The following is a 27,314-nucleotide window of genomic DNA, read 5'->3' as shown; positions in this document are numbered from 1 at the left end:
GAAAACTATCAATAAAAGAAAATCTGAAACAAACCAGGAACTGTGTCATTTGTCGGAACGTCACTACGGTGAAGGAAAAAGTTACGAAAGTCTTTACGATTTAAAAGATGAATTTTTACTAGAAAAGAAGGAAATTGTTCTCATTTTTTATTAACATACTAAAAACAATGTTTTTACATCAGTGAATAACAAACAGTTCAAACATCACATTTTCTGTCTTTGTTCAGTTTTCTTCTCAAAACAGACATTTGTATTATTATGACTCCGAGCTTCTTAAAGGATGAAACCACGTCAGATGTTTTTAAAGATTTTCATCTTCAGTAACAAAGCGACATGTTGGTTTGTTAATAAGAATAAAATCTTCTGATCCGAGGTTTGTTGAATCTTGTTTTAAAGACGGACGCTGTAACACACGAGGTTTCAGATCGATGCTTATTTCAGATTAAATTAAAGTGAAACATGAATCGAGAGAGTTACTCACTTGAGTCAAAGATTTATCGTCTAATTTCTGCGTCTCTTCAAACGGTCGAGTCTCGATGTGATGTTCAACGTGTTTCTTCTCGATTTAACAACAGGACCCTAACCCTAAGTGAAATATAATTCTGCTTCAAAGAGAAAAACAAACTCAGGTAATATTTTCAAAAAGAAGAAACTTAAAAAAAAACCTTCTTTTGGATCCCGAATAAAAATTTGAACAAAAACTTTTGAATTTTAAAATGAACGCTAATGAAGAGAATCGTGTGTTTGAGAGAATGACTGGAGGTCAAAGGTCAGCGGGAGAGAAGCGGGAGGTCACTGGAGTTCATGATGAGGCTGGAGTCCAGGTTCAGACTCTCTGAAACACGAGCAAAGACATTTTCACGTTTCACTTATCAGACGAGAAAAAGGTGTCGTTAACGGTAGTGATGTACTGCGGTAAGCGTCGTGTATGTTAAAAGTTGTGTGTTAATGAGCTGTTGGGTGTGAACAAGTTGTCGCAGGCTAACGAGTTGTTGCACATTAGCAAATGTTTCAACGAGTTCTCGTATGTTAACGAGATGTTTAACGTGTGTGAAACTGACCTTGGTCGAAGTTGAGTTTCTTGTTGGACGATCCGTCTCCGAGTCCTTCGATGTCGACGAGGTCACTGTTCACGTCCGAGTCGTTCAGAGCGCTGAGGGTCACATCTGTAGGCGGAGCCATGTGTCATCATCATGTCTAAATCTGATTGGACAGGAGTCACTTCCTGTTATTTCTCACCTGCCGTCTTCTGCTTCTTGAGGGGCGGGGCCAGGGAGGGGCTGTTCTGCATCCCTGTCGCCACGACAACTTGCTGGGTCGGCACGGCAATCATGGCGGGTGCTGAGGGGGCGGGGGCCGGCGCCATGGCAACTGTGGATTTCTTCATGTTCTTCTTCGGGGATTCAGAGGAAATGGGGACTCGGCTGTCTTCATACAACTTCCTCTTCACTGTGCTCTTTATCTGAGCACTGCAGAGGAGGAGCAGGACGAGGAGGGGGTGAAGAGAGAGGTGAGGAGGAGGAGGAGGAGGTGAAGGGAGGAGGCGAAGGAGGAGGAGGAGGTGAAGAGAGGAGGTGAAGGGAGGAGGTGAAGAGAGGAGGTGAAGGAGGAGGAAGAGAGGAGGAGGAGGAGGTGAAGAGAGGAGGCGAAGGGAGGAGGTGAAGAGAGGAGGTGAAGAGAGGAGGCGAAGAGAGGAGGCGAAGGGAGGAGGTGAAGAGAGGAGGCGAAGGGAGGAGGCGAAGGGAGGAGGTGAAGGAGGAGGCGAAGAGAGGAGGCAAGGAGGAGGCGAAGGGAGGAGGCGAAGGGAGGAGGCGAAGGGAGGAGGCGAGGAGGAGAAGGAGGAGGCGAAGGGAGGAAGAGAGGAGGCGAAGGAGGAGGCGAAGGGAGGAGGCGAAGAGAGGAGGCGAAGGAGGAGGCGAAGGGAGGAGGTGAAGAGAGGAGGCGAAGGGAGGAGGCGAAGGGAGGAGGCGAAGAGAGGAGGCGAAGGAGGAGGCGAAGGAGGAGGAAGGGAGAGGCGAAGGAGGAGGCGAGGAGGAGGCGAAGAGAGGAGGCGAAGGAGGAGGCGAAGGAGGAGGCGAAGAGAGGAGGCAAGGAGGAGGCGAAGAGAGGAGGCAAGAGAGGAGGAAGGGAGGAGGTGAAGGAGGAGGTGAAGGGAGGAGGTGAAGAGAGGAGGTGAAGAGAGGAGGCGAAGGGAGGAGGTGAGAGGAGGTGAAGAGAGGAGGTGAAGGGAGGAGGTGAAGGGAGGAGGCGAAGAGAGGAGGACAAGAAGAAGATAAAATGTGATCATGAGCTTCAGGAGAGCTGGTAGTTGGAGCATGTTGCTAACACTTCCATCTGTTTGCAGTCTTTATGCTAAGCTGTATGATGATCAGCTGTGTCCTGAGGGCTTCCTCTGATGGAGGATGAAGAACAAAGTGTCTGATCTTCATCACACTCACACAGTTCGCTCTTTGATCACGGAGCTGATGTTGTTCAGATCGTCTCCGAAGCGACGAACAGCCAAACGAAGCATCTCGATCTCCGTCTCCGTCCACTTGGCTCTGAGGAGCAGAAGAGAGGGAGTGAAGGTCAGAGAAGGACAAACACCAGATGTCCTGAAGAAGAGAAGCGTGGCTCTGACCCTGCAGGACTGGAGTCAGACACCGGGTGGAGCTGCATCGTCAGTTCTCCCAGTTTGCTGAAAGCGGCTCCAGCTGCAGAGAAAATCTCTCCGACCTGTTGGACACAAAGAGTTCACTCACTCGGTTCCCCTGGAAACATCAGCACCAATGTTTGGTTCCTGTCTGTTTCATGGTTCTTTAGAATATAGAACAAGGTTAAAGGTCTTCTTCTTCTGCTGCTGCTGCTGCAGGTGGATCTCAGGACATCAGACATTATTACCTCTCACTTCCCCAGAGCATATCTACTAATGTAATAAGAACAGAACATTTAATAATCGTAAGAATCCCCTGTCTGGTGCCGGATGCTCCACTAGCACCTGCTGAAGCAGAAAGAAACACGTCATGACGAGTCTGGTTCAGAGTCCGAACTTCAGCCTACACTCACCTTTGCTGACGCTGACGTCATATTTAAGTGACGAGGATAAAACTTCTTTAATTTATTCTTGAATCTAAATAACGAGCTCAGCTAGCTGCTAGCCACAGTTAGCTTCTGTAACGTTAGCTAGCTCAGTAGCGCGCTTCCATCGAGAAATGAACGAGATTTTAAAACGAAGCTTCGGCAGAAAAACGCAGATTCAACGTTAAAGTTGTTTTAAATCGTGAATATATCTCACGTTCGGAGAAAATGTCGAAAATACGAAAAACAAAGAAGAAGAACAGGAAGCAGCGACAGCTACCATTGGTCCGTCTCAGCGGAAGAGGCGGGGCCTGTGGTCTGAGACATTTGATTGGTCGCCTGTCTGCGAGTCACGACAGTGGCCGAGCTCCTCCGAGCGGAACCGAGTGACGCAGATCAGCTGATCGCGAGGCTGCTTCGATCACAACGGTTCTCGGTTTGAATGAATCGGAATCAAACCAGTTTCTGATCGATCGCTCGATCACCGGACACCGACATGCCGTCGCTTCTGTTCTGCGGGCCGAAGGTGGCCGCCTGCGGGATCGTGATCAGCATCTGGGGGGTCATCATGCTGGTAAGAACCGCGGAGCAGGAACCGACTAATTCCTGGAGTCCGACGTTCAGAGGGAAGGATGTCGAGACGATTTATTTAATTTAGAAAAACGAAACGTGTTTGTCTGTTTTTTATCAAAGCTCGTGACTCCGTCTAATTACCGGAGCGAAACACCCGGCCCTGAAAACACGTCCGTGTCCGGGTGGTAGACGGAGCCCACGCAGGCCCGGCTCTACGGCTCGTGATCAACATCAGCTGCTGTTTGTTTTCTGTCGATCATCAGAAAATCTATTCGTGACTGATACTCGATTAATCGTTTCAGTTACATGTTACAACCGATGCGCAATAATCAGAAAGTCAAAGCAGCCTGATGAATATATAATATTATATATGTTTCTCTGCTGATTGATTATTGATCAGACCGGGATCATCCGCTGGGGACACAGATGGAGACATTTTGATTCTGTTTCACATGAATCACGTGACTCATTATCGTCGTTGTCATGTGACTGCTAAGAACAGGAAGTGGCTTTTTCCACAGAGTCAGAAAAAAGGAACAACTGTGACCTCACTGACCTTGTGAGCGTCTCACTTCTCATTGGCCGAGCTCCACCTTCTCTATAAAACTATCTAACTCGTAACTAAGTAACTGAACCAGAACATAATCAGATCCAAGTATCAGGGCCTCGCTTTGACCCTCTCTGTGACCCCGGGGCCTCGCGTTGACCCTCTCTGTGACCCCGGGGCCTCGCGTTGACCCTCTCTGTGACCCCGGGCCTCGCGGCCTTCAGCCCCGGGGCCTCTGACCCTCTCTGTGCCCCGGGGCCTCCGCGCTGACCCCTCTGTGCCCCGGGCTCGCGTTGACCCCCCTGTGCCCCGGGCCTCGCGTTGACCCTCTGTGACCCCGGGGCCTCGCGTTGACCCTCTCTGTGCCCCCGGGGCCTCGCGCTGACCCCTGTGCCCCGGGCCTCGCGTTGACCCTCTGTGCCCCCGGGCCTCGCGTGACCCCCTCTGTACCCCGGGGCCTCGCGCTGACCCCCTCTGTGCCCCCGGGGCCTCGCGTTGACCCTCTCTGTGCCCCCGGGGCCTCGCGTTGCCCCTCTGTGACCCCGGGGCCTCGCGTTGACCCTCTCTGCTCTGTGTGTTTCAGGCGATGCTGGGAATCTTCTTCTCTGCGAAGTCGGCAGTGTTGATCGAGGACGTCCCGTTTACTGAAGACGACATTCGTAACGAGTGAGTCCGACATTTGTAATGAGAAATAATGATCAGATTATTAAAACCCCACAAACAGTGGATTATCTAACGTGAACGTTTTTTTCTCTCCTGCAGTAAAAACCCTCCTCAGAACGTCTACGCTCTCTATAACCAGGTCGGCATCAACTGCTTCATTGCCGCCGCCATCTACGTGGCTGTGGGCGCCGTCTCGCTCTGCCAGGTGCGACTCAACAAGCGCCAGGAGTACATGGTCACATAGAGCGGCAGCGAGGAGCCGAGCCTGACCTCCCCATGGCGTCAGTCTGTTATTTATTTTCAAAGTAAAAGCTTCCGTGTGTTTGTTGTGATGTCATCATTCCTGTAAAGATTCTTTAAAGTGACCAAACGTAATCGATGAACGAGTCCAACACGTTCAGTTTACAGTTTTCTTTAATTCCTGGTTCGTCTGAAGTGAACTGATCAAACAGCTGGACTCACACGTTGTTAACGCTTGATGTGGGCGTGTCCAACACTTGGTTCGCACACAATCGCCATCGCTCTCTTTTGTGCAAACCCGTCATGTTAACCATCAATACGATGAAGGGAAGTGCACGAGAAATAAAATCCACGGATGAAGTCACCACATCCAAAGTGAGAGAGCAGCGTTTCAGTGCAAGTTTCCTCCAGAGGTTAAAACTGTAGATCGTAAATTTGTTTGTCAAAATGACATGTCAAATAATCTGCAATAAAGTTTGTGTGTAAAAACTTGTTCTGCTTGTTTGGTTTACATGAAGTTTGCTTTCAACCTGTTTAATATTCCAGTCCGAAATTTTATTTCTGATACTTCAAGTACATTTAATGGTGTAAAAATAAAGAGACGTAGTTCAGTGGAAATAAACTTAAAGAAACATCAGACTGAGATTAAAAATGAACAAATCATCTTTCATTCTACTCAACTTTATTAAAAAATAAACAATCGGTAAACATGCGCACAGTTTTTAGAGGACGAGAAACAGTGAAATTGATTTTACTTTGAAAGAAAACAATTGGCAACAGAAACAAATCAGAATATTGATCAGTGAAGAGTTTCATCCAGTTTGTGGAGAATAAAGATAACCTGACGTTTGATTCTCCAAAAATATAAAATGTGTATTTAAACTCAACCTGGATTTGAGTGAAACTCTTCATTGAGGAATCCAAAATAAAAATAAACTTTGTTGTTTATCACTTTCACACGTTACATTTACATTCAAACCAAACTGAAAAAGCAAAAATCTACAAAAATAGACATCAGACGTTTTTCACTCCACAAGTGGAGTCGTTTGTTCGACGTCGCCGCTCGTCCACCATCTTTATTCACATATCAACACGTCAACAGACGCTGCTGCCTCGATGCTAAGCTAACGGCTGCTGTCACTTATAAAACCACATCTTTGAAAAGATTATCTGTGAGGCGGAGCTTGTTTGGGTCAGAGGTCGAACGAGTGATTCAGAGTTACATCATCACACGGTGACGAAGACGCTACTCAAACGTCCCGAGCAGGAATAATAATAAACTGAAATTTAATCCGACATGTTCCTGGAAACAAAGATCAGCTGAGCAAACGAACCAATCGAGTTTCACTTCGTCGTCACTGACAGTTTGTTACCACGGTTACAGACAAAACCTTCAAGAACCGAGACGACTTCAACTAAACTGTTGAATCAGTTTCCACCGATTCAAATGTGAAAAAGCTCGGACTCATTTCCTGTTGATGTTTCAAACACTTCTTGTTTCGTGACGAATCATCGGAGCTTAGTTTTTTTCCTGCTAGAAAAATTGAAGCAGCTCAAACAGACGACGTCCAGAAACTGATGAAACGTTTCTCTCTGCGTCGTCAAGACGTCGGCTGGAACGCTTCACTCTGACATGACAGTCTCTGCTCTCGTTCTGTGCTCTCATTGGCTGATGATGAGCTGTCGAAGGTACGACTGCGTGAGGCCTCGCAGCTCCTCCAGCGTGTAGTCCTCCGGCATCGGGAGGCGGGTGATGTGTGGCGCCAGCTGGGCCAGCGGGATGCTGAGGGAGTCGGACGCAGCGTCGCCCTGCTGCAGACTCAGCACCGCACGCAGGATGTTGGAAACACGCTTCGCCATTTCTGCACAGAGGGAGGGAGGGAGGAGCAAGGAGGGTGAAGGGAGGAGGGAAGAGGGAGAAAGGAGGGAGGGAAGAGGGAGAAGGGAGGAAGGAGGGTGAAGGGAGGAGGGAGGAGGGAAGAGGGGGGGAGGGAGAAGGAAGGAGGGAGAAGGGAGGAGGGAAGAGGGAGGAGGGAGGGAGGGAGAAGGAAGGAGGGAGAAGGGAGGGAGGGAAGAGGAGGGAGGGAGAAGGAAGGAGGGAGAAGGGAGGAGGGAAGAGGGAGGGAGGGAGAAGGAAGGAGGGAAGAGGGAGGGAGAAGGGAGGAGGGAGGAGGGAAGAGGGAGGGAGGGAGAAGGAAGGAGGGGGAGAGGGAGGGAGAAGGGAGGAGGGAGGAGGGGAGGGAGGGGAGGAGAAGGAAGGAGGGAAGGGAGGGAGGAAGAGGGAGGGAGAAGGGGAGGAGGGAGGAGGAGAGAGGGAGGGAGAAGGAAGGAGGGAGAAGGGAGGAGGGAAGAGGGAGGAGGGAGGGAGGGAGAAGGAAGGAGGGAGAAGGGAGGGAGGGAAGAGGGAGGGAGGGAGAAGGAAGGAGGGAGAAGGGAGGAGGAAGAGGGAGGGAGGGAGAAGGAAGGAGGGAAGAGGGAGGGAGAAGGGAGGAGGGAAGAGGGAGGGAGGGAGAAGGAAGGAGGGGGAAGAGGGAGGGAGAAGGGAGGAGGGAGGAGGGAAGAGGGAGGGAGGGAGAAGGAAGGAGGGTGAAGGGAGGAGGAAGAGGGAGGAGAAGGGAGGAGGGAGGAGGGAAGAGGGAGGGAGGGAGAAGGAAGGAGGGTGAGGGAGGAGGGAAGAGGGAGGGAGGGAGAAGGAAGGAGGGAGAAGGGAGGAGGAAGGAGGGAAGAGGGAGGGAGGGAGAAGGAAGGAGGGAGGAGGGAAGGGAGGGAGGGAAGAAGGAGGGAGAAGGGAGGAGGAAGAGGGAGGGAGGGAGGGAGGGAGAAGGGAGGAGGGAAGAGGGAGGGAGAAGGGAGGGAGGGAGGATCAGCCAGAGCAGCAGCTTTGTTGTACGATGTTCCACTGATCAGCTCATGAGGTTCTGCTCTGATGTCATCACCAGGAAGTGATGTCACACTGAGTCAACAACATCATTTCAAACTTAAAACTTTCATGTTGTCCTGTTCATCTAACTTCAGCCAATCAAGGGACAGATGTTTATTTGGAGGGAAGAGCTGCTGACTCTTCTGGACTCCGCCCCCTTTGAACTGAATAATTCTGAAGCTCTCACCTGATTGGGCGAGCCGGTCTCTGGCGGTCCTGCAGGGCAGGAGTTCGATTCTGCCGCAGAGAGACGTCACGTCGGTGTAGAGACGCTCGAGCTCGTAACCAGCGTTTTCCATCTGACGGCGAGGAGGAAGACACAAACATCAACATTAGTGCATTTACTCAGTTACTTTATTAAAGTACAGTTACCTTACTCATTAATCCAGCTTCAGTGTTAGTCAGCACTTCACAATAAAAGTCCCTCTGTATTTATGACCTTTACTTTGATATTTGATTCATTCATTTACATCTTTTATACTTTTTCAGAGCATCATAGCAATTTTTTTGTAACTTCGCGCACGCGCGCGCGCGCGCACACACACACACACACACACACACACACACACACACACACACACACACACACACACACACACACACACACACACACACACACACACACACACACACACACACACACAACCTGCTGGATGTCCTGCAGAGTCTTGATGACCCTGATGTAGTCCAGGTAAACCCTCCCTGCAGTGTCCCAGTCCTGGATGCTGGTGCTGTGTTCAGGGACCGCCAGCCCCTCCAGGAACTCCAGCAGGTAGTCGTGGTTGTCGTTGATGATGCAATCTACAGGAAAAACCATGAGCATGTTTACAAAAAGAATTAAATAGCTTAAAAACTCATTCGGGTCTTTATTTAACTCCGACCTGAAGCCAGATGTTGGATCAGCAGCCGGTGACACTGGTTCCAGTATCCGGCCCGGTACAGATGCAGCGCCTCCTGGTGTCTGTTTGCGTCTCGGTGTGCTCGCGTGGCCTTGGCCTCGTGGATCCACTGCTCTGGGATGAGCAGTCTCTCCGTCAGGAAGCGCTCCCTCCGGACAGACTCGTCAGTCTCCTGCAGGGGGCAGTGGAGGGTCAACATCTCTCTGACGGCTCGTTCCCGCTGACTGAAGATGCAGAGAAAATATCAGTTATTTGAGTTTTTGTCTTCAGGGACGACGAGAAACACGTCTCACTCTGTGCTGCTACAACATAACACTGAAGCTCCTGCAAGAACTGAACATCAGCTTCTGACGATCTTTAATATGATGCTTCAGTCACGTGACAGAATCAGTGAAGCAGCTCGTCACAGGAATCAAAAAGGAACAAACTGAAACACCCGACATTATGTGGACGGGATTTAAGGAGGTGAGAACGTACGCGTGGTCGGGGATGTGCAGTAGGATAAAGATGGCCATGTGCCAGAGGCCGGCGCTCTCCAGTTGTGCGGCGTAGCTGGCGTGGAGGAGTCCCTGGCGTGAGGCGCTCAGGTGGCTGTAGTGCAGCGACTGCAGGACGCCCCACAGGTGCCAGCTCAGACGGTAATCCAGACGCTCCCAGGTGACGGTGAGAGGATCCAGCAGCTGCTGCAGACTGTAGTGTCTGCAGGAGGACACAGGAAACTCAGGATTTAAAGGACATTTTACACATATCACATCAACCTGTGGATTCATTAACTCACTCAGGTTTTTATGAGAAAGTGTTTGTGCATCAGGACGTTTTTACCTGTCACTGTAGAGTTTGAGCAGGTGGAAACAGAGGTCGTACAGAGGTCGTTTAGACTCCTCCTCCTCCTCTTCCACGTCCATCTTCTCCGCCTCCAGGTACGGCGGCAGGGGGGCACAGGCGTACTTCCCCCCCTCACATGAGCCCTGCAGGAGGAATGAAGAAATGATTATCAGTGGAGGAAGGAGCAGAAAGTCTCTGGTTCTTTAAGTGTTTAACGTAACTACGAATAAAATGTAAAAAGAAACACGGCAGCTGACCTGGAAGGCAGCTTCATATTTAGCGAGGGCATCGGCCATGGAGGCAGTCGGAGGCAACATGAACCAGAGGTGGACAGCCACGCAGCGTTTCCAGTCCAACTGTGAGCAGACGTTCACCACGGAGTCCGACGACTGCCACACCTGCAGGGACAACAGGAAACAGCATCAAACATCAGACTGAACGACACGGTGAAAGTCAAACAACCACCAACTGTCTCCATGTCCTTATCGCGTTTCTTTAATCTGAAACATGTCATTTGTTCAGTAAAGCTACTGTTTCTGTTCCAACAACTCAAAGGTGTCGTACAGGTTTCCCTGCCAGGAGCGTGAAGATGCGAAGTCGCTCCTCTGGTAGGTAGCTGTCAGTCTGCATCCGGTTCCAGTCGGCGAGCTGAAGAGCCAGCAGGTCACGACAGTACTGAGAGCCCAGGGCCTGAGACAGCAGCAGCGACAACCGATGGTCACCTGAAGACCAAGAGCACAACATGTTGAAATTGATCTTAAAGTCTCCCGAGAGAAAAGAGTTAACGGAGCTAAATGTCTAGTTTCCTCCTCACCTTCCCTCTGTGCGACTCGACACGCCTCACTGATGCGGTTGCCCGTCAGGTAGCTGAAGATGGCCTCCGTGTGGCGACCCTTCCCGGCCAGAGCCACCTCCTCCTCCACCCTGCTGGTGGCGCCGCGGGACAGCCAGGCAGAGAAGGTCCGCCGTCTCTCCAACTGCTGCTCATAGTCACTTGGCGTCTCGATGTCTGGCTCTTGGTGGGCGGGGCCCAGCCGGCCCCAAAGAGCCTCACACAGGGTCCAGACCTCGGCCCAGTGGCCCAGGAGAGCTGGAGGGAGAGAGGTCAAAGGGTCAAATGTGGAGAAGTGACATCATCAGAACGTGTTCTTTTCCAATCAAACAAATCAAACACAGCTCCACTCTTATTTTGAAATTATGTCAAAACACAAAGTTACTGTTATTTCTCTTACGGTCTGCGTCACCCTGCGTGTCGTTCAGCTCTGTGATCCACTTGGCGTATTCGTGCAGCGCTGCCACACCAGTCTGCGGTCGCACCAGAGGGCAGGGGACGGAGTCTGTGATGCTGATGATGCTGTGCTCCAGGCAGATCTCCAGGGGGCGCTGCAGCACTGTCTGGCTCTCTTCCTCCTCTCCCTCCCCGGTCTTCATCACCTGAGGCTCCAGACCGACCAGCTGCTCCAGCGTCACTTTGTAGGGGCTTTCCACGAGTCTGCAGGAGACGATCAGAACCACGTTCAATTTTCATTTGGAGAAAATGTAATAAACATCATAAATTGTATTTGTTTTCTGTCTTACGGTTTGTTCCTGGCAGGTTTTGGCAGGAAGCTGAAGTCGGTCTTGGAGCTCAGGTCTTTGTGGTCGAGCTGTTTAGAGCCCAGCGAACTGAGCCGGTCTCCACAGTGCGCCAGCGTCCAGCCAGGACCCCAACCAACACGAAAGGACCGACCCTTGAACAGCCCGACATCCATCAGCAAACCTCCCTGTGAAACGACCCCACTCATCATTAGTGCTACACAAAGTTTTCTTTATTTCTTATATTATTTTTTCAGTGGATCGCCCCCTGGTGGCTGGCTGCATAAATTCTGAGAGGCTCGCCAACACATTTCCTTTCCCTACAACACTTTTAAATAAATATCATATTGCCGACAACTACAGGCGTTCCGAGCGCAGGACGGGGTGAAGGTGGTGCAGGGAGGCAGTGGGACCCTCTCATCAGTCATCTAGTATGAACTCACAACTGCAAGACTCCCGATGATCTGACAGGAAGTCGTGTAGTGTGAACACACGCATAAAACACACCAACCTTCCCCAAAGTGACCGACTCTTTGAGAGGGACAGGGCCGCCCATGCGCCGCACGCCAACCGTCCTGATCGACGGCTCTGGAGTTCGGGGGGGCAGTAGGAAGGAGGGACCCTGTGCTGCCCAGTGTAATGAGCGGGGGGTGTCCGCCCGGGACAGAGGAGGCTGAGGAGAGTCCGAGAGCTGAGAGAGGAGGCCGGAGGTAAAACGAGCCTGAAGAAGACCCCCCACTGAGAGAGAGAGAGATTAACATTGTTTTACCCTCATGAAATAACAATTTGCAGTAAATCAACAAGTTGATTGGCACCGGACAGTTTTGTACCAGAGGACCGGCTCTGAGCTCCGGGCAGAACGATGCGAGGGGACGAGACGTCAGTGGAAACTTTCATCGCTCCTCTGCCCTGGAACAAATCACTCTCCTCCTCGTCCTCAGCAAACAGGGACGCCTTCATGATCTGCAGAAAGAACGAGACAAAGCTGTTTATTCTGGTGACGTGATGTACTTCCTGTCTGTGGACTGTAGTCTCTACCTGGAGCGTGTGCGGGTTGATGCCCAACGTTGATGCGATGTGGCTGGACGCAGAGATACCATCAAGCTCAGCAGAGGTCAAACCTCCGAGCTTCCCGCATGTCGTGTCTGTCTCCCCGGGCAGGTCGCTGTCCTCCTCCCCTCCCAGCAGGCTCTCTGTCGGGAAACTCTGGGTGATGTCGGCCATGTCGCTGTCCAGCTCCGCCACGCCACTGGGAAGATCCACGACAGTGGACTGAAGAAACAGAGGCAAACATTGATTATTGATCATGATGGATCAGACTCATGGCTCCTGAGAGTGTGACGGAGAGTTAGTGGATAAATCACTTGTTGATGAACACAATCAAAACAGTGAGTTTCTCCTCTGAAATTAAATTAAAAACTGAACTGGAAGTTTTTAGGTCTAAAGAAGTTTGACTACACAGCTTCTGCATCAGATTTTTATCATCGTTTGTTGTTCTTCAAACAAACTTTACAGACCAAAGATAAAAAATCATTTTCATTCACTTTATTTATTTTTTACTTTACTTTATTTAGAGATAAAAAAAACAAAGAAAGTTTGTCACACGACTTGAAGCAGGTTTGAGTTTCCTGCTGAAGAAGTTTGACCTTTACAAAATCATTTCAAACCACGAGGAGCTCATTTTAATACATCAGAATAAAAACATCAAAGATTCTCAGGGTGTTTTTGTTCATTTTGCTTATTGCAGTGTTTGTGTTGTCATGACGATCTGTTCCTCAGCTAGAGGACGTCACATCTGTAAATCTACAGAGAACATCTGCACCACACGTTCACTTCTTTGTTTACAATTGACCTGGAAACCAGAATTTCCTCATATCAAACAACTTTCCGGATCACGTTTGGTTTTCATCATGAGAATCATCAGGTTTTACTGCGGCTGTAACGATTCTCAAACAGACACTGAAATCACAGTCCAAACATCTGCGGGTCAAAATGTCGAAGATTTAATAAAACCCACAAATTTCACCCCCGCTTCTCCTCACACACCCACTACAGCTCCGCCTCAAAAAAGAAAAACGAGATATGAATCACAGTGTGGATTTGGAGATTGGTTACACCCCGAGGTGTGAAGCTTTGAGAGAAGAGGCTTGAATGCATGTTGTGTTACAGAGACGATAGTAAAAATAACCTTAATTTATATTTTGTATAAAATATTTTGTCTGTTTATGTCTATAAAGATTTTTTACTCAAATCCCCAAAATGTTTATGATTTCAAGGAGCCCTGAAATAACAGAAAATTGTTGTTTCCTGCTCAGTGAGATGACGTCGTGTTTTCAAACTGAAGATCATCAACTCAATATAATAATTTATTTATAAAGCATTTTATAGCATAAAATGTGAAACTGATCGATCGTTGCTCGTGACCTCAAATGAATCCGGCACGAACAAGAACTAAACCTTAGACCAAATCGAGATGGACGACATGACAGCTCCCGAAAAATAAAGACAAATCTTCTGGATCGCCCCCTGGTGTCTGGCTGCAGCATAGGTCATAATCCCCTCCTCCATGTTAGCAGTTGGGACATGAACCAAACTAAAAATATCTAAGTAGATAAATAAATGTTTGTCAAAGATGTTTCTGTCATTTCAGCTCGTTCTTATCTCACCGATGTTTGTTCACGTGTTCCTGATCAGTTTGGTTTGAATCAGTTATTTGATGATATAAAAACAGGCTGAGACGTCGTGATTGACAGCTGAGACTGAATGAAGATTGGTTGAGTGGGTCTGGTGACGGGACCTTGATACCACGACTCCCAATCACTACTGCACGATGTCCAATGGCAGCGTTCATGTCCAAGATATTTTAGCTTCATGACTGTACGACGAGAGGAAGGGGTAACAAAAAAAAACATCCAGAGAACTTCCGATTCTGAATAAAAACAGTTTTAGTGAAATGTTCCTTTTATCACTGCGGATGACGACGACAAAGGATGAACAGTGTGGATGGGCGCAGGCTGCTCTACCTGAGCCTGTGGCGCCACCTGATGCTGGGAGGGCGGAAGTTGCTGCTGCAGCTTGGAGGGAGGAAGTGACATCATGGTCTTCAACTTCTTGGGGTCGGTTTTCAGAGGGATGTCGTCCTCCTCGTCAGAATCCTGGAGGCCGTACTTCGAGAAGTGGGCCACCTGAGAGAGGAGGGGGAGGAGTCTGTTACACCTGAGAATCACCTGAATGATGTGAGAGTATTCGCTCGGATGACAACCAAATTCTTTTAAATTGGTTAAATGTTCTCAGACACAGTCACTGACCTCGAACACCCAGGACCCCGTCTCAGTTCTGTACTCCAGGAAACGTGCTCCCTGTTTGCGCGAGGCTTTCTCCAGCCGACCCTCGTAGTTCATGTCGGACAGACGCTCGGGGCTCCTGATCTGAGTACAGGTCGTTTTGTCATTTGGCCAAACCCCATCCAGGGTGACCTCGGCTCGTCTACGCACAAAGTGACGACATGAGATTAGGACATGAGCTAAATGACCCCTTTCCCCATTAGACACCGTCCCACACAGCAGAAGGATTTTAGACTAACCTGTTAAGCCCCTCCCCCTCTAATGGCTTGTTTTTGTCATCCGGGTACACGATGACCTCCTTGCGTCTGAAGTGGACGATCTCGTCAAGGTTCAGCCCACTCACATTCACCTCACCAGGGAAGAAGATGGAGCCATAACCTGTGAGGGCCAATCAGCTGAGTGGTGAGACGCCAGGCCAATAAGAGACCATGCGATACAAGTGGCTGAGTTTGACTGAAGCGTGTTAATGTCAAATTAAATCAAACAATGACCTGACGAGATTTTATCTTTAACATTAGCTGAGCTCAGTTCATCGAGTGATAACTTTACCTTTCCTGCCGATGGTAAAGTTTTCCACCAAACACTCTCCGTGTTCGTCCGTCATGTCAGCCAGATCCTTCATGGAGGGGATGGTGTAATAACCCACACGGTTGAGGACGATGCCTGAAAGACAGAAAACAGAATCTGTCTGAGAGAAGTCAAAGTATCCCCCCCCCTCCAATACATCCAGTGCTTTATGGTCCATTTGACTCTCAATGATCATCAGCTGTATTGAACACTTGAAACTAGAGACTGAGACAAACTCCTGAGGAAAACGTTTCCTGACGTTGTCGTGGCTATTTATCCAAAAGATGTTTCAGTCAAAATAAAGTGACCAAAAAGCCACTGATGCAGCAGTTGGTTTGTACTCGGGACAACGGTCCACGCTGAATTCACGGTTGGGTTGATTTGTTTTCCCGTTCAAAAGCAAAGATACATTTCTTCTTCTCATGCTCTGCTGAAAAAAACCATTTCCCTTCCTGGGGCTTCCGCTCATTAACACACCTGCTACCTGCTTAGTGCCCCCTAGTGTCTAAAAATATAAATGCAATTAATTTGCTTAATAGGAGGAAGCGGCTTATTTAGAAAAAGCAGCACATTACATGTCATTTAGCTGATGCTTTTATCCAAAGCCACTTCCAAAACCTATGAGGGGCCATTCAGGGTTTAACATCTTTCCCATGGACACTTCGGCATGGGCTGGGATTCGAACCCTTCAGGCCTCCATCCCGAATCACAATATATCAAACTAATGAAATAGCTCCCCTAACCCTAAGAAGTACAGTAATTTTCTCATAGACATCTATAGAAACTGCCAGTGGAGTCGCCCCCTGCTGGTAGTCTGTGGTTCGTCTAACCTGCTGGATGAGGAGACTGTTGAATTTCCTGCTGCTCGTCCTCTCGCTCCTCCTGCAGAGACTCCTCCCCCAGAGATGCCAACAGGTCATCACTGCTCAGCTGAGTACACACACACACACACACACACACACACACACACACACACACACACACACACACACACACACACACACACACACACACACACACACACACACACACACACACACACACACACACACACACACACACACACACACACACACACACAAATTTGACTATCAACACAATGAACAAATATTGCATCTGTGACCGTTAAATTCAAACTGAAAGAAAATGTACTTTATTAACTAAGTTAGTTGGTTTGTGTTAGAAATGATAATGTGTAAGTTTCCATTGACACTGGTGATACGTTTCTATCTTGATCAGATTTGAGGAACCAGTGATGCCACTCACCTCCAGGCCGTTCCTCGCCGCTTTGTGCATGTTCAGGTCACTGATGGTGTCCTGCAGGGTGGTCTGGGCGCGGCCCTGTGGGATGGGCTTGGCGATGGGGTTAACGTAGAACTGGGTGACCTCTGGGTCATCGTCCGCCTGGCTGCTAGTGCCCCCCAGCTCCTCCTCCTCCTCTTCCATGAGGCTGCAGACGGCAAACGACAGGAGATTAAATACAAAACAACGCTTAAGAGTTAATAAAAACAAAATCTCAAGCTTGTGGGCAATTTGAGATGGAACCATCTGAACTTCCTGCTGTCATTGGGCATATCTAAATTTACAGATTTCATACCACCCGTAGCAGCAGATTTATATCTGGACCAATCACTCGTTTCATCCTCTGAACCAACAACTTGTCTATTAGACTCTGTCCCAACTGGACTTTTTAAAAGGAAGTTTTCACCCTAATTGACAGTTTCATATTGAATCAGATTAATATGTCGTTGTTAACCGGCTGCGTACCACAAGCTTTTAAGGTAACTGTAATTGAACCTCTGCTTCAAAAGCCCACTCTTGATCCAGATGTTGTCGCTGATTAGACCCAAATCAAACCTTCATTTCCAAAACCCTAGAAGAAGCTGTTGCTAACCAGCTGTGTGACGACTGAGACAGAAACGATCTGTTGGAAAACCTTCAGTCAGGATTCAGAGTCATCACAGAAACAGCTGTTAACAGTTACTAACGACCTTTTCATGTCCTCAGATAATGGACTTGTCTCTTACTGGTCCTGTTGGATCTTAGTGCAGCATCTGACCCCACAGATCATAAGATCCTGTGACAGAGACTGGAGCAACATGTCGGGATCAAAGGAACATCAGACTGGTTTAAATCATATTTATCACACAGATTTCAGTTTGTTCACGTTAACAATGACTCTTCCATGCACACACAAGTTAGTCATGGAGTTCCACAGGGTTCTGTCCTTGGACCGATACTCTTCAGCTTATATCTGCTCCCTTTAGGCAACATCATCAGAAAGCACCTCGTACACTTCCACTGTTACGCAGACGACACCCAGCTGTACATATATGAAGCCTGATGAATCTAATCACTTAGTCCAACTTCAGGAACGTCTGAAGAACATCAAGGTCTGGATGACCCAAGAACTTCTTACTTCTAAATTCAGACTGAGCTCATTGTAATTGTCCCTAAACATCTGAGAGAAACCTGGTCAGATAGTCCCCTTGGTGTTAGCTTGGCCCCAGCTCCACTGTGAGGAACCTGAGTTAGGACCAGGACATGTGACCCACATATAAAACAAGTCTCTAGGACAGCTTTCTTCCACCTGCACAGTATTATGAACATTAGGAACATCCTGTCTCAGAAGGAAGCTGAGAAACTCGTCCATTTGTTCCTCAGACTGGATCAGTGTGAGTCTTTATTATCAGGACGTTCAAGTCAGTGTGAAAAGCCTCCAGTTGGTCCAAGATGCTGCAGCACGAGTGCTGACAGGAACTAGGAGAGATCATATTACTGCTCTTAGCTTCTCTGCATTGGCTCCCTGTAAAACTCTGACTATCAAGATCCTGCTCCTCACATAGAAAGTCCTTCAAACCCTTCATATATCAAAGAGCTCATAACACCATATTAGGAAGTCCTGAATCATCCCTTAGTTATGCTGCTATAGGTCTAGACTGCCCATCATGCACTGAGGGAGAACTCCCATCATGCACTGAGGGAGAACTCCCATCATGCACTGAGGGAGAACTCCCATCATGCACTGAGGGAGAACTCCCATCATGCACTGAGGGAGAACTCCCATCATGCACTGAGGGAGAACTCCCATCATGCAGAGGAGACTCCCACATGCACTGAGGAGAACTCCCATCATGCACTGAGAGAGAACTCCCATCATGCACTGAGGGAGAACTCCCATCATGCACTGAGGGAGAACTCCCATCATGCACTGAGGGAGAACTCCCATCATCCTTTGCAGGTACCCCAGCAACACTTGATGCTGTACAAGTGTTGCTGGTCTCTCTCTCTCTCTCTCCTCTCCATTTTTCCCTGCTCACCCCAACCGGTCGAGGCAGCCCCCCCCCCACATTGAGTCTGGTTCTAGAGGTTTCTTCCAGTTAATGAGGGAGTTTTCCTCCAAACTGCTGCTCATTGTGGGAACTGTTAGTTTCTCTATAAAACATTTAAGGTCTTGACCTTCAATGTAAAGAGCCTTGAGACAATGTATATTATGATTTGGCGCTATACAAATAAAATTGATTTGGTATTGAATACTGTGTGTGTGTGTGTGTGTGTGTGTGTGTGTGTGTGTGTGTGTGTGTGTGTGTGTGTGTGTGTGTGTGTGTGTGGACACCTGTGTCCGTTCTGTGGATACTCGGGGGGTGAAGCGAGGTCGTCTGTCTCCGTCTCCGGCTGGCTGCTGTACTGACTGCTGTTCAGGTTCTTCAACACAAGTTTCTTTATACTCTTTCTGTGGACAACACACAGGTTTATTACTGAGGCTCCACGCTGATCTAAACACCTGCAGCTTCCCTGTGCTTCTCACCCGTAATGACAACATTTTCACATGTGTTACCATGGCAACAGAACAGGCTGCTGGGTACCTGGGCACGAAGGCTCCGTTGGTGAGCGAGGGCTCGTCATCATCAAGGCCGTCGAAGAGCTGCGACTTGGAGGAGCCGGATGATGTCAGCGATTTGGGGCGAACCCTGGTCGCAGGTCGAGGGGTCAGCTTGTAGTGGGTGGGTGTGGTCAGAGCCTTCTGGGCCGTGGGATTGGTTGGTTTCAGACGCTGTGAAAAGAAAAAGAGGAGATGATGTGAATTTTAAAAAAATCCGCAGAGCGACAAAAGAGCAGCAGCTTCTGCAACTTTAGAACAAACTCACCTCCTCTTTCTTCTTGGGGTCGGACAGCGGGTTTCTGAACAGCGGCGAGTCTCCGTACGGTGAATACGCCAGAACGCTGAGCTGCTGCTGCAGCATGGCCTGCTGAGCCGCCGCTGCGCTGGGATCAGTGAGCGCTGCAGAAAAGAAAAAACGACAAAATCATACACTACCATCACCAACGACCAAAGAACTCACTATAAACACCAAAGTAAATGTCAGAATGTCGTTAGTCTGTCTCACCGACTGGTTGCTGTGGAGCTCCGAATCCCATCGTGCTGGTTCCACTGTTGAATGCTGTCGTTCCGAATGTTCCCATGGTTCCCAGCGTGGTTCCCAGTTTGTTCTGGTTGTTTCCGAACAGAGACGTCTGTCCTGGTCCCACTGCTGAACACACACAGATGTGTTATAATATGTTTGTGAGAACAGTCTGAAACCTGCACTTTGTTTCAAAATAAATGATAAAAGTAGTTAGATTGTGTTATAAAGAAATAAAAGATATCTGAAATGTTTTTCATTAATAAACAAAGATTTCTAAATATAGAAACATAAAGTAAATATCACTTAACTCTCAGTAAGTTATTCTAAATATAAATCATTTGTCTCTGCTCCTCTCCTGCCACCGTACGTTAGCAACTCATATCACCAACTTACAACCTGAGGTAGAAGACTTCTCGACTTGAATGTTCTTAAATACTATGGTTTTTATTTTAGAACGATTTAAAGATTATTTTGCAAACAATAATCTCTCACAGGCAGTTAGTCTGTTTTCAGACAGTTGATATTATTTTATTACACATTCTATGAGTAAGATCTTTCTTCTTCGTTTCCTGTTGACTTCATGGTTCGTGTCTTACCTGCTCCAAAGCTGGTTCCCAGTCCAGTGCCCAGTCCACCAGTGGCCGGTTTGTTTCCAAACAGACTCCCTGCAGCAGGATTCGTTCCGAAACCTCCACCAACAAACAAGTGATCAGAGTTGATTGGAGCTGTTGCCATGGTTACCTTCAGATGTACGTCAAATGTGTTTTACCTTGCTGTGTTGTCAACAAAAGACTTCACTCACCAAAGGTAGAGGTGTTGGTTCCGGTTCCCAGCGTGAGGGCCGGCTTGTTGCCAAAGAGTCCAGTGCCGGTGCCGAAGGAGGGAGCGCTAGTGGTGGTGGTGCCGAACCCGGCCGTTTTATTACCGAATAAACTCTGCTGTTGGAGACAAGACAGGAAGAGTGAAAACAAACATCTTTCTCTTTGTGTTCCACATCCTGAGACTATCAGGGACCTGACAAGTCACAGGAAGTGACTCGCTAAAGTGGCCATTCCAGAAGTCACGATATATAATCTATTATGGTTGAATTCATTTGACACGGACGCAGTTTAATAGGTTCAACAGCTTTTCTTAAAGAAACTTTAAGACATCTTTTTATCATCCCCTTGTTTTGTTTTAATTCTTTTTTATTTAATTAATATACTGATTTGTGTTTTTTTAACAGTTGTTCATCCTGTTGTCTTAACCTGCTGTTTATATTGACGTTTTTTTGTTTTTATTGTTTTATCATAGATGTTTTAACTTCGTTATTGACATCAACCGTCAGTTCAACAGAAACTGTTGATTATGACCCAGACAAAGAAAGATGTGTTATTGTCTGTTTCTGTTCTGACAATAATCCCTGGTTTACTCTGTACCTGTGTGCCAACGTTTCCAAACCCGGTGTTGGTTTGTCCAAACAGCCCAGTGCCGGTCCCGAAGCCTGCGGCGGTGCTGGTCTGAGCGGTGCCGAACAACCCACCCGCCTGAGGCGCTGCCGTGTTCCCAAACAAACCCTGCAGCGCGGCAGAGAGACATCAGACACCAGAAATCCTCACTCAGACAGAACAGTTTGAGGGTGAAGCAACAGCTGATGCTTGAAATATCATTATTAAAGCATATTTGCTTGTTTTTAATCTTTGCCACACAGGACGTTTAAGTGTTGGTGAGAGAAGCTGCGTAGAGAAACTGAATGACTCACCATGGTGCTGGTGTTGGCCTGTCCCATGGTGTTGGTGTTACCGAAGGAGAAGCCGGTGTTCGGCGCGGTGGTCGTCTGACCGAACGGCTTGAAGAGGCTGGCGGCTGGTTGCTGTGCCGGCTGTGTGAAAAGGCCGCCTGTGGTCGCACCGAACCCGCCGGGCGCTGCTAAAGAGACGACAGACACAGAGCGTCATTTCACTTGCTCTAATTAACACTAATCTTCTATGGTTAGACTTTAAATGATTTCTACAAATAAAATAGAAGCAGAGAAGAAGAGTTCTGATCACTGTGGTAAGACGCAGCTTCTGTTGTCATCACTCACCTGCTCCGAAGGTGCCTTTATTCTGTCCGAAGGAGAAGCTGGTGTTGGGGGCCGTGGAGCCAAACAGGCCAGTGGTGGCACTGGGCGCGGCCGCGGTCGCACTGAACAAGCTGCCCGTCGCTGCAGCCATCTGATTGGTCTGTCCTTTCCTGCCCGCCTGGTAATCCTCGAATCTCAACTCCTGCAGAGAAACAGGAGAGAGACAACAAATCAGATCAACAGAGACGGGTTCACAGACGTTTATCAATATCTGTGTTGATGTTTGCTGATATGAAAACTTCTGTTTTACAGAATAAACAATGCCTGGAAAGAAGTGAATTTATGTTGTTGTCTTATGTTAAAGATTTTTATTTTCTGCATTCAAGTTCTATATTTGGTTGCATTTGTATTTTCTTTTTATTTGTAATAAAGTTTATGGGTAAAAAGTAAAACTTCAATTACACTTTTTGTGTTTGAGAACATCATCTTAGGAATCACAAACACATTTTAAATGCATATATATATATATATATATATATATACATATATATATACACATATATAGGATTATGAAACTTATTTGCCCCTAATATCGATATCGGCACAAAAAAGTCACTCAAACAAATCACTTGAACCAATTCACGCAGATCATCTAATTGATCGTATTCTCTGCATGGACATTAACAGGAGAGTTCCGTCAAATCAATCTGTCTAACCATGCGACTCACTAAAATAAGCAGCTGATGTGCTCGTCTGTGTGTCGACCGTCAGACTCACCTCCAGGGACTTGTTCTCGTACTCCTTCATGGCCGTGATGCACTGGTGTTTGGTGTTGATGCTCGTGGTCACACCAGCTTTCACCATCGTGTCACTTCCTGTTGGAGGCTGAATGGGAACAAAGATCTCTGTTAACTCTTTTAAAACAAGAAACATACAGATTGTAAACCGTTAAACTTGTTTTTCATTGTGAGGAAATTAACATCTGTAACTGCAGATTCCGTTTGAAGGGTTAGGTTAAGTTAAATACTTTTGTTCATTCATAGTATTTCATTTTTTCAGATGCTGGGAATGTTTCGCCATCATCTATACATTTATTTGGACCCTCATTCATTCTGGACCTTCTCAAAGTCTTGCCTTGTTTTTCCAATGTGAACACAAAGGATTAAGTTTGTGGTATAAACCAGAGTCACAGGAGCAGAACAGGTTCCTTCTTGTCGCATCAGATTTACTCACGTTGAATTTCACGGTTGTTCCCGGCTGCTGTGCTGCGGAGAACCCAGCGCCTCCGAACAGAGAGTTCGTTCCCCCGAAGGGGTTGGAGGCAGTGTTGGTGGCTCCGAAGAGCCCGCCGCTGCTGGTGCTCGTCCCAAAGCCTGGACGACAGAAGAGGAGCCAGATTAATTTATACAAATGTCAAACTGATGTCTTGATTTATCAGCAGAATCTTTTATCTGCAACATTTCAGGCAGGAAGAAGCTGCATTTATGCGACAGTCTGTGAAAACACTCGTGTTTCTGAGCAACACAACGGAAACTGGACTCGCTTGAGGCTCCTGAAGACGTTCTACCTCTCGTCTTCTTCAGTTCAGACTGAACAGAGAAACTTGTCTTGTTTTATTCTGGTAAAAACGTATGCCATTTCAGATCCATACCATAAACATCACATTAGTGTCAGTGCCTAATAATTAATCATGAAATGCACCCTGGGTATAAATGAACAGAAGAAAATGGATGAATGGAACTGTTTAAAAAGGTCACACTTTTAAACCAGCAAGAATCTCTGTTGCTTTTTTTCTTTTTGGTTTCTGAATTTCATCTGTTTCAGTGTTGAACCAAAATGATGTTTTTTTTCCTCCTGGACAAAACCAGGAGCAGGTTGTCATGACGATTTCATCTGAATAAATAAAATCACCCCTTAAAAAGGTGTGAATTGTTCACCGCAGCAGTGACTCACTTCCAAAAGATGTGGGTTTGTTGGCACTGAAGGCATTATTCTGCTGGGAGAAGAGTCCGCTGGTGGTGCCTGTTCCCGTGTTGCCAAACAAGCTGGTAGAGGTGCCGCTCGCTGCACCGAAGCCGAAGCCGGTGCTAGTGGAGGAAGCCGCCGGTTGACTGAACGTACTCGATCCAAACAGACCGCCTGGGGGAAAGAGACGGGAGCAGATTAAAGTTTATTTACACGTCTTTAAAAGAAGTTCTACACTTCAAAACTTTATTTGTGCAGAACGTTTCAACAACTAGTCTTCAGGAGTTGTACAAGTGTAAATCCGCAACTGGACTCAGTTGAGTTTAACTCAGTTCAGACCAAACTGGGAATCTTCAGATATGTTTGAAGGAGGCAACACAAAGCACTTTAAATAAAGAAATGTAACTAAAACGTGGAGAAAATGAGACAAGAGCTGACAAACCAGGTTTATTCTGTGTGGAACCAAACAGTCCTCCAGTGTTGGTGGTCGTCCCGAACGTAGAAGCCCCAAATCCTCCTGCCGCCCCAAAGCCTGTGTCTGCAGATAAACAGTTCACGCGACGGTTTGACACGACACTGAGTGACGCTTTAAATCACCGGAAATAAAAACAGAAGCTTTCTCCCACTGTTCCCACAGTTAGAGCTGAGAGTAAATTCACATCACCATAACTTGGCTGTTGGGGTTTTTCTGTTTGTGAATGAGACTTCACTGATTGAAATAAAACACCCACCTCCGTTAATCCCACATATTTTATAATTACAGTTATTCAGACAATTATCTGATTTTATAAGCAACGTGTGTTTTTGGTTTGGTCGATTTGGTGTTTTTACTACCTATGCTTAACAGCTTCATGTGGAAACCATCATTTAGATGGTCTGTGAGAAAGCGCTCCACCTAAGGCTGCTGTGGGTTGGAATTAAATCAAGTTAATAGAAATAAAGAAACTTACTTTGTTGTCCGAAGGTGGACGCGTTGCCGAATCCCCCTGTTCCTCCACCGAACGGAGTCCCGAATGACTTGTTGAACATCTTGACCGGTTAACAGGACGGCACGAAGTCTTCTGCCTGGAGACAAACATGAACTTTAAAAACTTCTGCATGAGCTGTTTATACTGAGCAATAACATCACTCTGGGAAAATGTGACAGGACCAGTTTCCATTAACCTCAACTGTCACTTTACTGTCAACCATAATGTGTGTCGTTGAAAAGAAAGAGTCTGAATCTTGTTTGTTTTCAGACATTAATTCTGGAAAATTGAGTCTGCACATGTTCCTGACGTGTTCCTGACGTGTTCCTCACATGTTCTGCAGGTTCTGTCTGTGAGAACAAATGTCTGAGTCAGTGTCTCTGGACATGTTCTGGATCTTCTCCTGCAGCCTCCTGGTAAAATGTGTGTAACATGTCAGAGTGAGTCCATGTGAGGAGACAGCAGGACAATGTGTGGAAGCTTCCCAGTGAGTGGACGTTTTTTCCATTAATTGTTAAATAATGTACAAACAATACTTTTTTTAAACGTTTAAATTAAATACACTGAACTAGTTTGTTTAGCTTTAAACAATTTCAAAAGATATTTGCATCGAAAACCAAAACTCCTTTAATCTCATAAACTAAATAATCTCAATGAACCCTTCACTTTTAAATAAACTAGTCTTTAAGGAATTTGTTTGCATTGAAGTAGAAGTAACATGGAAATACTTCAGTAAAGTACAAATACCTCAGACCTGAACTAAAGTAAGCGTGTTAGTAACTTGTCTGAGCAGCGGGAGCATTGTCACCGAATCAAGAGAAAATCAGACACGTGAAGTTTGAACACGGCTCAGATCCGAGGAGAACTTTCAGCTCCTCGGATCTGTGTCGTTACCGGACTCCATGTGTAGCTACCCACGGGTAGCTGACCACGTGTAGCTGACCCACGGGTAGCTGACCCACGTGTAGCTGACCACGTGTAGCGAGCTGTGTCATCAGAGACCCGTCGATCCAAACACACCGTAACCACCGGTGAGTCGGAACCGGCTGAGACACAATATAGAGACAAACCGGTGCTCCACTTTAACTGGTGATACGTTGTCTTTATGATACGTTGTCTTTATTCCAGATGTTGTTTGTCGGTCACTGATTCGTCCTTTTCACAAACCGTGTGTGAAGTGCGGTGATCTACTGAAGGTGTCGTTGAAATAAACATCAAACAAAACCCATCACGAGTTAATGTGATGTGTCAGCGTCACTTTGACACAACAATAACAAATAATAGATATCGTATAAAAACCCTTGAAAAGGATTGGAAAGGACGTGATGAAGTGAATTAGCTTCAGATTTGCCTCGTCAGTGTTGTGTTGACAACACACTTCAGACAGATCATCTGTTGATTACACACAGACAAACACTTGCATTACAGAAACTACAAAAAAACTAACTATAGCGTTTTCTGATGAGCGTTTGTTGTTTTCATGTCATCAGAAGCCTGAAGCTCATCATGGAGAACATGGAGAACATCTCTTAAAGTTACGTCTGCTGACTTTAACCAGCAGCGACAGGAGTGAAGCTTAATCAACTAAAGGCACGTGCACCAACTTCACTCACAAAAACAAGCACGAGCTTCCACCTGGTTGATGTCAGGGATGTTTTCGTGTGACACGTGTTTGGAGCTGGCCTCTTCTCAGAACTCGTGTCTCCTGTGAACCATGAGCATCAGCCTGTGAAGCCTGTTATCGAGTCTGCAGCGTTTCCTGTGGGTTCGGACTATCAACAGGGATCATGTGACTGTCTGCACATCCGGTGTGTTACAGTCGCTTCGTTCAGGTGAAGCAGCGAACATCAAAGCGGCTCGGTGACGTCATCAGGCCAGAAGCTAACTCACTTCATCGCGTCCTTTCCGGTTCACGTTTTTTTATACGATATCTATTATTTGATATTGTTGTGTCAACGTGACGCATCACATTAACACGTGATGGGTTTTGTTTGATGTTTATTTCGACGACACCTTCAGGAGATCACCGCACTTCACACACGCACGCGCTTTGTGAAAAGGACGAATCAGCGACCGAGTCTGAACCGACCATCAACATCTGGAGTAAAGACATCACCAGTTCAAGTGGAACCCCGGCAGCAAGATCATTTCCGCTCCTGCTAACAACACGTTAGCTCCGCGAACACAACTCACAGCCGAGTCACCAGTCACACAACTCCTGCCTCACACACACACAGTGAACATGTACACACACACACACACACAGTGAACATGTATATACACGCACACACACTGAGCCTATTATCGGACACTCACCGCCGCGCTGACACTGTTCAAAGTTACCCGCTGTCAGGCTAACGTTAGCCTGCTAGCTCCGCCGCTAGCTGCGTAGCACAGCTCGGTGAACGAGCCGCGGACACGTGACGAACAACAGCTGCTTTCTCGCACTTTTACCTCCAACGGTGAAACTGACGCTGTGTCTGCGCTGAAACTTCAAACACTGACGCGTTTTAACGAAACATCGGAAACATCTGAAGCTTCGAGTCAACGAGGGAAAACCGTCTGCGCACTGTCTGACGTCACACTGCTTCTTCTTCTACGTTTTCCGGCAGCTGGTGTCCACTGAGACTCACTACTGCCACCTACTGGATTTCACAGCGTCTGACAATCCTGATCACACCTTTATTTTATAAACTTTATTCACATTTTCCTTCGTTTTGG

The 27,314-nt window shown here is 47.3% G+C and overlaps 3 protein-coding genes across 13 annotated transcripts; 1 reads left to right on the top strand and 2 right to left on the bottom strand.

The window, feature by feature from the left end:
* Window positions 1-134: 134 nt before the first annotated feature.
* Window positions 135-3,368, bottom strand: LOC124854925 (chromatin complexes subunit BAP18-like). Of its 2 annotated transcripts, none has more exons than XM_047343694.1 (6): window positions 3,275-3,368; window positions 2,621-2,715; window positions 2,439-2,540; window positions 1,240-1,469; window positions 1,062-1,166; window positions 135-835 (listed from the first exon to the last, which is right to left on the bottom strand). In XM_047343694.1, exons 1-6 carry the CDS (start codon window positions 3,338-3,340, stop codon window positions 771-773), a joined length of 663 nt encoding a protein of 220 aa, XP_047199650.1. In that variant the 5' UTR covers window positions 3,341-3,368; the 3' UTR covers window positions 135-770. The 2 variants fall into 2 exon arrangements, with proteins under 2 accessions (XP_047199650.1, XP_047199651.1); XM_047343695.1 differs by having other exon boundaries at window positions 3,046-3,328.
* A 41-nt stretch (window positions 3,369-3,409) lies between these two features.
* Window positions 3,410-5,572, top strand: rnasekb (ribonuclease, RNase K b). Its single transcript, XM_047343696.1, has 3 exons — window positions 3,410-3,631; window positions 4,761-4,843; window positions 4,940-5,572. Exons 1-3 carry the CDS (start codon window positions 3,554-3,556, stop codon window positions 5,082-5,084), a joined length of 306 nt encoding a protein of 101 aa, XP_047199652.1. The 5' UTR covers window positions 3,410-3,553; the 3' UTR covers window positions 5,085-5,572.
* A 173-nt stretch (window positions 5,573-5,745) lies between these two features.
* nup98 (nucleoporin 98 and 96 precursor) lies at window positions 5,746-27,203 on the bottom strand. 10 transcript variants are annotated; one of them, XM_047343684.1, is made up of 35 exons: window positions 27,048-27,203; window positions 24,576-24,690; window positions 24,068-24,163; window positions 23,614-23,799; window positions 22,894-23,033; window positions 22,438-22,545; window positions 21,682-21,862; window positions 21,358-21,524; window positions 21,035-21,172; window positions 20,419-20,554; window positions 20,213-20,305; window positions 19,599-19,742; window positions 19,359-19,492; window positions 19,077-19,264; window positions 18,827-18,943; window positions 16,477-16,660; window positions 16,041-16,140; window positions 15,193-15,306; window positions 14,883-15,021; window positions 14,608-14,785; window positions 14,323-14,484; window positions 12,338-12,571; window positions 12,130-12,262; window positions 11,811-12,037; window positions 11,303-11,487; window positions 10,957-11,216; window positions 10,539-10,814; window positions 10,289-10,446; window positions 9,982-10,122; window positions 9,722-9,867; window positions 9,377-9,598; window positions 8,882-9,123; window positions 8,647-8,801; window positions 8,188-8,299; window positions 5,746-6,942 (listed from the first exon to the last, which is right to left on the bottom strand). In XM_047343684.1, exons 2-35 carry the CDS (start codon window positions 24,652-24,654, stop codon window positions 6,743-6,745), a joined length of 5,475 nt encoding a protein of 1,824 aa, XP_047199640.1. In that variant the 5' UTR covers window positions 24,655-24,690; window positions 27,048-27,203; the 3' UTR covers window positions 5,746-6,742. The 10 variants fall into 10 exon arrangements, with proteins under 10 accessions (XP_047199640.1, XP_047199645.1, XP_047199644.1 ...); XM_047343689.1 differs by having other exon boundaries at window positions 19,599-19,739; XM_047343688.1 differs by having other exon boundaries at window positions 20,419-20,551.
* Between the last annotated feature and the right edge of the window lie 111 nt (window positions 27,204-27,314).

The sequence above is a fragment of the Hippoglossus stenolepis genome, chromosome 15, assembly GCF_022539355.2.
Source record: "Hippoglossus stenolepis isolate QCI-W04-F060 chromosome 15, HSTE1.2, whole genome shotgun sequence".
Taxonomy (NCBI): Eukaryota; Metazoa; Chordata; class Actinopteri; order Pleuronectiformes; family Pleuronectidae; genus Hippoglossus; species Hippoglossus stenolepis.
The sequence above is the reverse complement of the archived record's forward strand: the minus strand, read 5'-3'. Positions and strand labels throughout refer to the sequence as shown.

Bases quoted from the DNA above. Each gene is read 5' to 3' on its own strand.
- nup98 (XM_047343684.1), bottom strand. From the start codon at position 24,654: ATGTTCAACAAGTCATTCGGGACTCCGTTCGGTGGAGGAACAGGGGGA. The intron at 11,488-11,810 runs GTTGGTGTGTTT...GTCGTTTCACAG, and splicing joins AGTCGGTCACTTTGGGGAAG to GGAGGTTTGCTGATGGATGT. The intron at 6,943-8,187 runs GTGAGAGCTTCA...CCCTCTGTGCAG, and splicing joins AGACCGGCTCGCCCAATCAG to AAATGGCGAAGCGTGTTTCC.
- rnasekb (XM_047343696.1), top strand. From the start codon at position 3,554: ATGCCGTCGCTTCTGTTCTGCGGGCCGAAGGTGGCCGCCTGCGGGATC. The intron at 3,632-4,760 runs GTAAGAACCGCG...TGTGTGTTTCAG, and splicing joins TCTGGGGGGTCATCATGCTG to GCGATGCTGGGAATCTTCTT. The intron at 4,844-4,939 runs GTGAGTCCGACA...TCTCTCCTGCAG, and splicing joins GAAGACGACATTCGTAACGA to TAAAAACCCTCCTCAGAACG.
- LOC124854925 (XM_047343694.1), bottom strand. From the start codon at position 3,340: ATGGTAGCTGTCGCTGCTTCCTGTTCTTCTTCTTTGTTTTTCGTATTT. The intron at 2,541-2,620 runs GTCAGAGCCACG...TCTGCTCCTCAG, and splicing joins TCTGACTCCAGTCCTGCAGG to AGCCAAGTGGACGGAGACGG. The intron at 1,470-2,438 runs GTGAGTGTGATG...CCTCCTCTGCAG, and splicing joins GTGATCAAAGAGCGAACTGT to TGCTCAGATAAAGAGCACAG.